At 43.5% G+C, this 12,912-nt stretch overlaps 1 protein-coding gene across 1 annotated transcript in view; it reads right to left on the bottom strand.

The window, feature by feature from the left end:
- Nucleotides 1–2,298: 2,298 nt before the first annotated feature.
- The window catches only part of LOC149428927 (disheveled-associated activator of morphogenesis 2-like), a gene marked incomplete at its 5' end in the record, with an annotated part of 52,136 nt that continues 41,522 nt past the window's right edge, over nucleotides 2,299–12,912 (bottom strand). The window contains one exon of the mRNA XM_089666928.1: nucleotides 2,299–12,075. Coding sequence (XP_089523054.1) covers nucleotides 11,860–12,075 — 216 coding nt within the window. The remainder of the gene's footprint in view (nucleotides 12,076–12,912) is intronic.

Here is a 12,912-nt window from a genome sequence, read left to right as displayed (position 1 = left end):
AGTTTAAAAATTATAATTTTTGGTTATAAAGTAATTTAGGTTTTTTTTTTATTAAAAATATAACGGAATACATTTTGGCCAAGATTTATGATGAAATATTATTTATTAACACTTTTTTTTCAAACTTTTTGGACTTTTTAATTTACATAGCAAAAGAAAAAATCCCAGTGATGAATAAATACCACCAAAATAAATCTTTATGTCTCAAAAAATGCTAAAAAATTCATATGGGTACAGTGTTGCATGACCGCGCAATTGTCATTCAAAGTGTGATAGCGCTGAAAGCTGAAAATTGGCCTGGACTGGAAGGGGGTGAAAGTGTCCTGACTGGAAGGGGGTGAAAGTGTCCGGACAGGAAGGGGGTGAAAGTGTCCGGACTGGAAGGGGGTAAAAGTGTCCGGACTGGAAGGGGGGGGAAAGGTTCCAGACTGGAAGGGGGTGAAAGTGTCCGGACTGGAAGGGGGTGAAAGGTTCCGGACTGGAAGGGGGTGAAAGGTTCCGGACTGGAAGGGGGTGAAAGGTTCCGGACTGGAAGGGGGTAAAAGGTTCCGGACTGGAAGGGGGTGAAAGTGTCCGGACTGGAAGGGGGGGGAAAGGTTCCAGACTGGAAGGGGGTGAAAGTGTCCGGACTGGAAGGGGGTGAAAGTGTCCGGACTGGAAGGGGGTGAAAGTGTCCGGACTGGAAGGGGGTGAAAGTGTCCGGACTGGAAGGGGGTGAAAGTGTCCGGACTGGAAGGGGGTGAAAGTGTCCAGACTGGAAGTGGGGAAAAGTGTCCGGACTGGAAGGGGGGGAAAGTGTCCGGACTGGAAGGGGGGGAAAGTGTCCGGACTGGAAGGGGGTGAAAGTGTCCGGACTGGAAGGGGGGGAAAGTGTCCAGACTGGAAGGGGGTGAAAGTGTCCGGACTGGAAGGGGGGTGAAAGTCTCCGGACTGGAAGTGGGGGAAAGTGTCCAGACTGGAAGGGGGGGAAAGTGTCCGGACTGGAAGGGGGGGAAAGTGTCCGGACTGGAAGGGGGGAAAGTGTCCGGACTGGAAGGGGGGGGAGAGTGTCCGGACTGGAAGGAGGTGAAAGGTTCCGGACTGGAAGGGGGTGAAAGTGTCCGGACTGGAAGGGGGTGAAAGTGTCCGGACTGGAAGGGGGGGAGAGTGTCCGGACTGGAAGGAGGTGAAAGGTTCCGGACTGGAAGGGGGTGAAAGTGTCCGGACTGGAAGGGGGTGAAAGTGTCCGGACTGGAAGGGGGGGAGAGTGTCCGGACTGGAAGGAGGTGAAAGGTTCCGGACTGGAAGGGGGTGAAAGTGTCCAGACTGGAAGGTGGGGGAAAGTGTCCGGACTGGAAGGGGGGGAAAGTGTCCGGACTGGAAGGGGGGGAAAGTGTCCGGACTGGAAGGGGGTGAAAGTGTCCGGACTGGAAGGGGGGGAAAGTGTCCAGACTGGAAGGGGGTGAAAGTGTCCGGACTGGAAGGGGGGTGAAAGTCTCCGGACTGGAAGTGGGGGAAAGTGTCCAGACTGGAAGGGGGGGAAAGTGTCCGGACTGGAAGGGGGGGAAAGTGTCCGGACTGGAAGGGGGGAAAGTGTCCGGACTGGAAGGGGGGGAGAGTGTCCGGACTGGAAGGAGGTGAAAGGTTCCGGACTGGAAGGGGGTGAAAGTGTCCGGACTGGAAGGGGGTGAAAGTGTCCGGACTGGAAGGGGGGGAGAGTGTCCGGACTGGAAGGAGGTGAAAGGTTCCGGACTGGAAGGGGGTGAAAGTGTCCAGACTGGAAGGTGGGGGAAAGTGTCCGGACTGGAAGGGGGGGAAAGTGTCCGGTCTGGAAGGGGGTGAAAGTGTCCGGACTGGAAGGGGGTGAAAGTGTCCGGACTGGAAGGGGGGGAAAGTGTCCGGTCTGGAAGGGGGGGAAAGTGTCCGGACTGGAAGGGGGGGAAAGTGTCCGGACTGGAAGGGGGGGAAAGTGTCCGGTCTGGAAGGGGGGGAAAGTGTCCGGACTGGAAGGGGGGGAAAGTGTCCGGACTGGAAGGGGGTGAAAGTGTCCGGATTTGAAGTGGTAAAGTGGTGGTAAGGGTCCCTATAAAAATCTTCCCCCTTAGGTCTTGCCCCTCCCCCCATTGTAAGTTGCAACATTTCAGCCTTAATAACATTGCCATGCATCTAATACACGGCAGCGCATTTGTGTTCCGCGTGTGTTCCGCGCACGCACAAGGTGTGCACCGAGCCTTCTACGGCTTGTATTCCACCAATCTTCCGGTGATTGCAAACTGTAACATAAGAAGTGAATAAATAATACATAAAGAGTGCAGGAAATATATATTGATAAGTTTAATTTTTTCTAGTAAGACAAGTATATTCTAATAAAAACAAAAAGGTGCAAATAAAAAGTACACTACAAATTTAATTTAAGTCATTTATCATTTTTTTTTTGTTGACCGACAACTGAGGACACACCAAAACATCGCTCCCAAAAACATTTCCGGCAGCCGGCTGTGACTTCTATATACAGGTCTGCCCGAGGAACCCGATTCTCATCCCGGGATTAATTACAGGTTTTATTTATTTTTTTTTTTATTTCATTTTTAGTACAATACCATCCTCTACATTTTAATTGTATATTAAGAAATACATGGTACAAAAATATACAGGTTATTAACAAAATTATTTTCTTCCCTTCTTGAATAATACTGCCATGGATTCTATTATTTTCATTATTAAAGCCAAAAAAAAAAGTGCACGATAGTTATTATTCCATCAGCGTAGATTAAAGCTCTGTCTGTGATTGGCCCCACGGTCACCTATTCACATGGGTCGGTCCTTACAATTGGATATTGCAGCAGTCACACATTTGTAAGTGTAAATGGATTTGCCATAAGCCCCATAAACCGAATTTTAATTATGGAAGGGCCTCATGTAATATGTTTTCCAGTCTTTGGATATGGTGGCTGCATTAGTTTTTATTTCTTCAGGTTTTTTGTCCAGTTTTTCCCCCCCCTGGTGTTCCTGCCAGGAACTCACTTCCTGTTCTGGGGTGACAACGCTAACTCACTGTTCACTGTTCTGTATCTATGGAGGAACAGTGTTGTCACTTTCGGACAAGAAGTGTGTTAGGACTAGAGAATACTGCCTGCACGCCCTAATTTTGATAACATGGGGGGGGGGGGGGTGGCATGGTTGTGTTGTCCTCAGAGAAAGATGGGAACAGGGGCGAACTGACCATTCGAGCACTCGGGCACTGCCCGAGGGCCCGGGGTCAGTGGGGGGGCCCATGAGATGCCCCTGGTACCTTTCATTGTTTTTTTCATAGGCTTTTTTGGGTGTGTGCGAGGGCACAGAGGCCCCATAATCCCCTATTGCCCGGGGGCCCCAGGAGTTGTCAGTCCACCCCTGGATGGGAATAATGTCATTGATAAGAATGAGCACAGGAAGTGCGCATTAGTTTCAGCCCATTAGATTTCTGACAGGATGAACATGCAGACTGTGGCCATATTTCATGCTACAACCTAAACATGGGTGAAACATGGAAAGAAACACGGACTTAGCCTTTAATGGTTCTTCTATACTCAAGCAGACTCAAAGACAGCATCTAAGAGAAGTTCATTGTTAGGGTTTACATACACTTTAATCATGTGTCCCTGTTGGAATTTTTTCCTTCACTTCCTGTGCTGGTGACACCCTGGGAATGGCTGTGAACAGGAAAATAAGTATAAATCTTTCCAATGGGTACAGACAGTGGATGGAGAATCCTTCACAATTCTATTTGCTACAATATCAAATATGTTGAAAAAGAAATTGGCAATATTTATTCTTGAATTTCTTTGACATGAATCAGGGAATGCAAATTTTATAAGATCAGACGCAGAAATTTATCATCACATTCTACAATCCTTCCAACAGGACCGAGGAGTAACCAAACCTGGACAGTTCTCTATCATATCAATGAACACATACTCTCAATCAGCTCTCCTACTCCTCTTATCTCCATTTAGAATTCCATCACACCAGATCCATTACCAGATCCATTACCGAAAAACCAAATGCCTTAGGTAACATTGCACCAATCACATTGCGCCATAAGCCTGGAGAACAGGACAGTACAAACATTTCATTGGACACAAACGTTTTTTTTTAGTTTACTGCCAGCTTGAGGTTCTTCTAACTCCTTTCACCTGATGAGTAGTAGTGCAAAATGTTCTACTACTTAAAGTTGACCCTTCCCTTTATCATGTGTCTTAATTTATTATCTACTGTTCTCTTTATCATGTCTTAATTTATTATTGACCCTTCTCTTTATCATGTGTCTTCATCTAAAGTTAACCCTTCCCATTATCATGTGTCTTAATTTTCTACTGACCCTTCTCTTTATTATAAGTCCTCATCTAAAGTTGACCCTTCACTTTATCATGTCTTCATCTTAAGTTGACCCTTTCCCTTTATCATGTGTCTTCATCTAAAGCTGACCCTTCCCGTTGTCATGTGTCTTAATTTAATACTGACCCTTCTCATCATAATGAGCCTTCATCTAAAGTTGACCCTTTCCGTTATCATGGGTCTTCATCTAAAGTGGACCCTTCCCGTTATCATGGGTCTTCATCTAAAGTGGACCCTTCCCGTTATCATGGGTCTTCATCTAAAGTTGACCCTTCCTGTTATCATGTGTCTTAATTTAATATAGACCCTTCTCATCATCATCAGCCTTCATCTAAAGCTGACCCTTCCCGTTAACATGGGTCTTCATCTAAAATTGACTCTTTCCGTTGTCATGTGTCTTCATCTAAAGTTGACCCTTCCCGTTGTCATGTGTCCTAATTTAATATTGACCCTTCCTCTCATCATCAGCCTTCATCTAAAGTTGACCCATCCCATTATCATGTGTCTTCATCTAAAGTTGACCCTTTCCGTTGTCATGTGTCTTCATCTAAAGTTGACCCTTCCTGTTATCATGTGTCTTAATTTAATATAGACCCTTCTCATCATCATCAGCCTTCATCTAAAGCTGACCCTTCCCGTTAACATGTATCTTCATCTAAAATTGACTCTTTCCGTTGTCATGTGTCTTCATCTAAAGTTGACCCTTCCCATTGTCATGTGTCCTAATTTAATATTGACCCTTCCTCTCATCATCAGCCTTCATCTAAAGTTGACCCATCCCATTATCATGTGTCTTCATCTAAAGTTGACCCTTTCCGTTATCATGTGTCTTAATTTAATATTGACCCTTCTCATCATCATGAGTCTTCATCTAAAGTTGACCCTTCCCGTTGTCATATGTCTTCATCTAAAGTTGACCCTTCAGTTGTCATGGGTCTTAATTAAATATAGACCCTTCCTCTCATCATGAGCCTTCATCTAACGTTGACCCTTCCCTTTATCATGAGTTCTCATCTAAAGTTGACCCTTCCCTTTATCATGTGTTCTCATCTAAAGTTGACCCTTCCCTTTATCATGTGTTCTCATCTAAAGTTGACCCTTCCCTTTATCATGAGTTCTCATCTAAAGTTGACCCTTCCCTTTATCATGAGTTCTCATCTAAAGCTGACCCTTTCCGTTATCATGTGTCTTAATTTAATATTGACCCTTCTCATCATCATGAGTTCTCATGTAACGTTGACCCTTCCCTTTATCATGTGTCTTCATCCAAAGTTGACTCTTCCCATTATCCTTTGTCTTCAGCTAAAGCTGATCTTTCCCTTTATCATGTGTTCTCATCTAAAGTTGACCCTTCCTTTTATTGTGTGTCTTCATTTGGGGCTATTTTTGGTATTTATTGAAGAATGACAGAAATGCAACTTTTCTGTCACATGAAAAAAAAAGAATGTATACAATGTAACAAGCAGATCCCTGGGAATCTGCAAATACTGGGCAAGATATTCAAGATGTTCACAGCCCACATTTGACATGGTCACCTCCTGGGTGAACCAGATCACATCCAGTTTCTGGGCCGCCCCATACCTATAGGGGAGTTGCCCACTTGTGGCCATGGTTCTCACAATTCAGGGCTGGGACAAAGGATGCGGGGGGGGGGGGGGATTGGGCAGGAGGGACAGAAGCCTTAAGTGCAGCACCCTTGTGGCACATGGCAAACACGGCATTGCATGCCCCAGAATGGTGGTGGGCAACTGGCGGACCATGGTCTTCATTCTATAGCCATCCACAGCTGATGTGAAAACCACACCACATGTGCCCAACCACCCACCCCAAGCTGCTAGAAAGCAAGTGAATGGACATGCATGTGCACTGTTCATGTGTTACCTTGGTAAAAGCTGGATGTGGGGGATGCATAGCTCATGCTAAAGCACATAACCTGGAAACCCAATTCTGAGCCCATACCAAGTCTATAGACATCACATTTGACTCACTGACAACCTAATCTCCTAAAGAATAACACATATATGTAATTCTCTCTCGTATACACACACGGGAATCAACAATCCCGATCTCCTAATGAGTACCACAATATAATTCTACCATATAGGCAGACAGGAAACCAACAACCTAATATCCAAATGTATCATAGCTACTTAATTATCTGCCACATACACACACCTGGAACCAGCAACCTAACCTCCTAATGAGTAACACTATAATTCTACCAAATATGCAGAGGGGGAATCAACAACCTAATGTTCTAATGAATTACACATCTTTCATTCTCTATCACATGCGCACATGGGGAGCCAACGACCTAATCCCCTAATGAGCAGCACAATATAATTCTACCATATATGCAAATGAGAAACCAATGACCTAATCTGCTAAAGATCACGCATATGGAATTCTCTGCCATATACACACACTAGAAACCAACAACCTAATCTCCTAATGAGTAACGCAATATACAGTAATTCTACCATATATGCAGATGGGAAAACAACAACCTAATCTCCTAATGAGTAACGCAATATACAGTAATTCTACCATATATGCAGATGGGAAAACAACAACCTAATCTCCCAATGAGTATCGCAATATACAGTAATTCTACCATATATGCAAATTGGAAACCAACAACCTAATCTCCTAATGAATTACACATATTTCATCCTCTAATACATACACACACTGAGAACAAACATCCCGATCTCCTATTCAGTGACACAATGTAACTCTACCATACATACACACTGGGAACCAACAACCTAATCTCCTAATGAACACAATCTACTTCTACCATTTGTTCACACGGGATACTGACAGCCTAATCTCCTAATGAATTACACATCTTTCATTCACTACCACATGCGCACATGGGGAGCGAACGACCTAATCCCCTAATGAGCAACACAATATAATTCTACCATATATGCAAATGAGAAACCAATGACCTAATCTGCTAAAGAATCACGTATATGGAATTCTCTGCCATATACACACACTAGAAACCAACAACCTAATCTCCTAATGAGTAACCCAATATACAGTAATTCTACCATATATGCAGATGGGAAAACAACAACCTAATCTCCTAATGAGTAACCCAATATACAGTAATTCTACCATATATGCAGATGGGAAAACAACAACCTAATCTCCTAATGAATTACACATATTTCATCCTCTACCACATACACACACTGAGAACAAACATCCCGATCTCCTAATCAGTGATACAATGTAACTCTAAAAAACATACACACTGGGAACCAACAACCTAATCTCCTAATGAACACAATCTACTTCTACCATTTATTCACATGGGATACTGACAACCTAATCTCCCAATGAGTTACACATATTTCATCCTCTACCACATACACACACTGAGAACAAACATCCCGATCTCCTAATCAGTGATACAATGTAACTCTACCATATATGCAGATGGGAAACCAACAACCTAATCTCCTAATGTATTATACTTATTTTATTCTCTGATATATATATATACACACACTGGGAACGAACACCCCAATCTCCTAATCAGTGACACAATGTAACTCTACCATACATACACACTGGGAACCAACAACCTAATCTCCTAATGAACACAATCTACTTCTACCATTTGTTCACTCGGGATGCCGACAGCCTAATCTCCTAATGAATTACACATATGGAATTCTCTGACATGCACACGAGAAGACAATCTCACATACTCAGCTCTAGCTCTACTTACAAAAAGACAAACGTGTAATAATTCCCAAACCCACCAGACTTTCTAAATGATTGTACAGCGACAAATAAAATCCGAAAAAGCAAAAAAAAGTTATTTAAACTTGTCTATTTTTTTTTTTTTTTTTTAAGTTTTACAGGCATAAGATATATTTGAAAGGATTACTGTCTATTTTTCCATTGGCGGGGGAGGGGGGGGGGCTATGAAGTTGATTTGCTAAAGCCAAAAAGGCTGTTGCGCTTTGCAAGAGAATTTTCCTCATGAAATTATGGTTGAACTGGATGGACTTTTCTCTTTTTTCAGCCAGACTAACTATGGATGATAGAAGTCAGCAAAATTGCAACTCCTTCACTAAGCTCTGGGGTAAAATTCCCTTGCAAAGTGCAACAGCCTATTCACTTTTAGAAAATCAACCCCGATATGTGTGTCATGGGTATGCAGAGGTGTCAACGGGACAGAAAGTAAAAGGAAATCTCCCAAGAAGGGTTCACATACAAGAATAAAGATCTAACAGAAGTTCTATCCCTTCCCAGTCATCAATAAAATAAAATATTTGGCCTTAAAGTGTATGTACATCCAGCTTCCCGTACTTAGAGGGGGTGGCTGCATTAGTTTTTCAGCCCACTTAAACTAAAGACTAACCTGAAGACCTGTATGAGGGGCCACTGACTCTCTAGCTGTGGGCAAGACAAAATCTTGCAGTAGGCCATATCTGGCCCATGGGCCGTAGTTTTGAGACCCCTAACCTGGATGTTAGATATCAGTGCTTGTAGCCTGACCTGGTTGAGACCCAGACACTCTTCTATCTGCGCCATGGGTGTGTTGGTGTGTTTTTGCCAAAAATGGAGGAGCAGCGGGAGAAACGGACACTAAAGACTGACCTGAAGACCTGTTTGAAGGGCCACTGACTCTCTAGCTGTGGGCAAAATAAAATCTTGCAGTAGGCCATATCTGGCCCATGGGCCTTAGTTTGGAGACCCTTAACCTAGATGTTAGATATCAGAGCTTGTAGCTTGACCTGGCTGAGACCCACACACTCTTCTGTCTGTGCCATGGGTGTGTTTTTGCTAAAAATGGAGGAGCGGGGGGGGGGGGGGAGAAATGGACACTAAAGACCGACCTGAATGAGGGGCCACTGACTCTCTAGCTGTGGCCAAGATAAAATCTTACAGTAGGCCATATCTAGCCAGTGGGCCGTAGTTTGGAGACCCCTAACCTAGATGTAAGATATCAGTTTATGAAGCTTGACCTGGTTGACCGAGACAATTTTGGGTGTGTTTTTGGTATGACTTTTTATACTGTATATGACCGGCAATCACAGACAGCAAGTGTTACAACCTTCTAGGTGAACCCAAAATATACAAAAAACATTTGTCTTTAGTATGGCTTAATACATTGCATGTCTCTTAACATTTAGACTAGATTACACAATGTTATTATTACACCATTCCCTCCTTAACCTGCCTCTATTTCTTCATATGTTCCTCTTACTATTAAACAATTCTCAGAAAGAAAACGTACATCAACAACAGAATCATTTTCACCTATTTATATATTATTGCCACAGTAAGTACCATTTTCCTTATTCCCCAGAAGAGACCCGCATCAAGCTAGTTCATTGTGAATTAATTGGAATTTGGATCCTAGGGGGACAGAGTTTGTTGAATCAAATGGCTGCAGCTTACAAGGAGCCATACTTTGGATAACACTGGACATAGAAATGGTGATTTAAAAGAGTTATACGACCTGTATTCGATAAACCAAGACCTAAAAAGAACACACAGCTTTCCCGCTAGGTCTGGTTTGAAAATGGGCCGTACCTATTGTAGCCCACAAGACCACTGTCAGCCTTGGAACGGCACAAAAGTCAGAGGTGACTTTGGTTGGCTACCATAGAACTAGTTTCCAGGCCAGGTTACCAATACCATTGAAATTCCCATACAGGAGGAGATTTCATTGTAGACCTTCCAGATGGTGCACCTGTATTCGATAAACCAAGACCTAAAAAGAACACATAGCTTTCCCACTAGGTCTGGTTTGAAAATGGGCCGTACCTATTGTAGCCCACAAGACCATTGTCAGCCTTGGAACGGAACAAAGTCAGAGGTGACTTTGGTTGGCTACCATAGAACTAGTTTCCAGGCCAGGTTACCAATACCATTGAAATTCCCATACAGGAGGAGATTTCATTGTAGACCTTCCAGATGGTGCACCTGTATTCGATAAACCAAGACCTAAAAAGAACACATAGCTTTCCCACTAGGGCTGGTTTCAAAATGGGCCGTACCTATTGTAGCCCACAAGACCATTGTCAGCCTTGGAACGGCACAAAGTCAGAGGTGACTTTGGTTGGCTACCATAGAACTAGTTTCCAGGCCAGGTTACCAATACCATTGAAATTCCCATACATGAGGAGATTTCATTGTAGACCTTCCAGATGGTGCACCTGTATTCGATAAACCAAGACCTAAAAAGAACACATAGCTTTCCCACTAGGGCTGGTTTCAAAATGGGCCGTACCTATTGTAGCCCACAAGACCATTGTCAGCCTTGGAACGGAACAAAGTCAGAGGTGACTTTGGTTGGCTACCATAGAACTAGTTTCCAGACCAGGTTACCAATACCATTGAAATTCCCATACATGAGGAGATTTCATTGTAGACCTTCCAGATGGTGCACATGTCCTTCAAGATCGCTGCATTCCATCCAACAAGTGGTCACCATCCACCACTGAGTAGAAAACTGTTCCATCCAGGCAAATCAAACCTTTATTCATAGACTCTACGATTATCCAATTTCCTCCCTTCTCTGAGAAGATAAAAAAAATTATCCTGATGTGCTTTTAATAGAGATAAAATATTTGTTGGCACTCCCATGTACTTTCCACATATCTCAAAAGTGCTGGCTGTGAGGCAGCGTCAGGAACCTCACGACGCATTGATTTTTTTTTTTAATCATTACGAAACATAGTGCTTTTCTTGAGCCAGCTCGAACGTTAGCAAGTTGGACTCTGTGTAACAACATCTTTGAAGCCAATACTAACCATGGCAACAGATGAGAGGCAAAAAAAAGTGCATAACTCGTTGCAAACACACAGTGGTTTTTCTATGTTCAGTTTCAGAAAAATGGAATCCTGGAATCACGAAGCGCGTCCCGTACAAGGCCTAAGTTTACGCAAGAAAGTACCCACTTGTATTATTTGCAGCTGCGGTTCCTGGAACGGATGCTGAAATTCCATCTCTGAAAATAATCTGGTTTTCAAAATTTGCAACTTTTTTATTTAGTTCCATGAGCCTGGCGTCACGGCGCGCAAGGCTTTCCAAACATCCTGGTTAGACTGCAAAATGGGCCTGCCATCTTAGACTTTGGGAGCTTCCATTTCACCTTTAAGTAAAACATTTGTGTCTCTGGCCGAAAAAAAAAGTTCCAAAAAACACCATTATTTTTGAAATGTTGGACAGTGCAAAAATATTGGCACTTTTAAAGTGTGATTACGAGGTTTGACCCGTCTTCATCCACATATAATGCTCCGGGCCTTTCCAAATATTTGCAGACGTGGACCCCGGCCCTTAACCAGGCATGAAATGAATCCACGGAGGCACTTCAAGAAGCTTGACGCCCAAGCCATGGTGGGAATGATCTCAGTCACGAAGAGGTCAAGTGTTTTCTTCCACGAGGAAACTCCAAAACTTTTCCCGTGACCTCGAAATCATTCTCCAATACCGTTCTGTTCCGTTTTTAAGGTCCCTACCAGCGGCTTCCTAATAATTTAGTTTGGTAACCGCTCTCTCTCTGCTCGTGTCCAGAATTTGGTTTCCAGAGCGTTTGCGGTTCCTCTTGAGCTTGGATAAGTCTTTATCGAACACTTCTCCAGATCGTAACGCTGACACCAAGTCATCAAACTCGCCTCCTTCCTCCGATATGCTACCGGCTTGGGACTTCTTCAGCCGTCTCTCTTTCTCACGCTGTTCTTTAAGCTGCAAAAAAAAAAAGGGTTTAGAGCCGTCCCAATGTATCATCTCCAACAATAAATCGTGTTATCTGAGTACTGCTCCCTTGTAAACGCCTCAATCTTCCCGCCTTGTCTTTAAGATAAGTAGGAACCGTCTTAAGCTTTTAATGATCATAAATCAGGAAGGACTTAGCGGGCAGAATGTGAAGTTTCCAAGCCTGCTGAGGATAGATTTTAAAAAAGATTTATCGCCTTGTTGCCGGTCCTGGATTACAAATGTTGCAACCATGAATCAAATCAGTTTGGAAGGCTTTTACGGGGAAAACAAACCAACTGGATTTATTTCACCAACGTAGGTATAAGGTCCCTCAGAGGTTAAAAAAAATGGTTGACTACTCCAAGTTTGGGTCTAGTTCTGTGCTTTCTGTGGTTTTCCAGTCTATGACAGATGTGTTTATTTCCATTGTGAAGGAGGGGGGGGGGGAGGGGTGATAAGTCATAAAACTATAGAGTTGTCATTCCAGGGCAACAGAAATAACTCAACTGAAAAAAAAAACAAAACTTTAGAAAAAGCCAAAAGGCTAAAACAAAAATAGAGCATTTTATAACAGAGGCATGGAACAAGTTATTTAACCATTTCCTGCCCGCAGGCGAGCGGTATGGGCAGGCCAGGCAGCGTACTAGCACATCGCAGCCGAACTTCTAGGTTCGGGGCGCATGTCCCCGTCCAATCCGAGCTGCTTTCAGCCAATGATTTTGGCTGAAATCAGGTCTGTGTACAAAAGACAGGACTCTGTGTACAGCCCGCATGGAAGAAAAATATATTTAAAATATATTTTACAAATATTCTGCCCAAATATAT

The sequence above is a fragment of the Staurois parvus genome, unplaced genomic scaffold (assembly GCF_062004578.1).
Source record: "Staurois parvus isolate SC_StPar_1 unplaced genomic scaffold, SC_StPar_1.0 ptg002918l, whole genome shotgun sequence".
NCBI classification, from domain to species: Eukaryota; Metazoa; Chordata; class Amphibia; order Anura; family Ranidae; genus Staurois; species Staurois parvus.
Note: the sequence above shows the minus strand (reverse complement) of the source record. Positions and strands in the feature narration are given on the sequence as shown.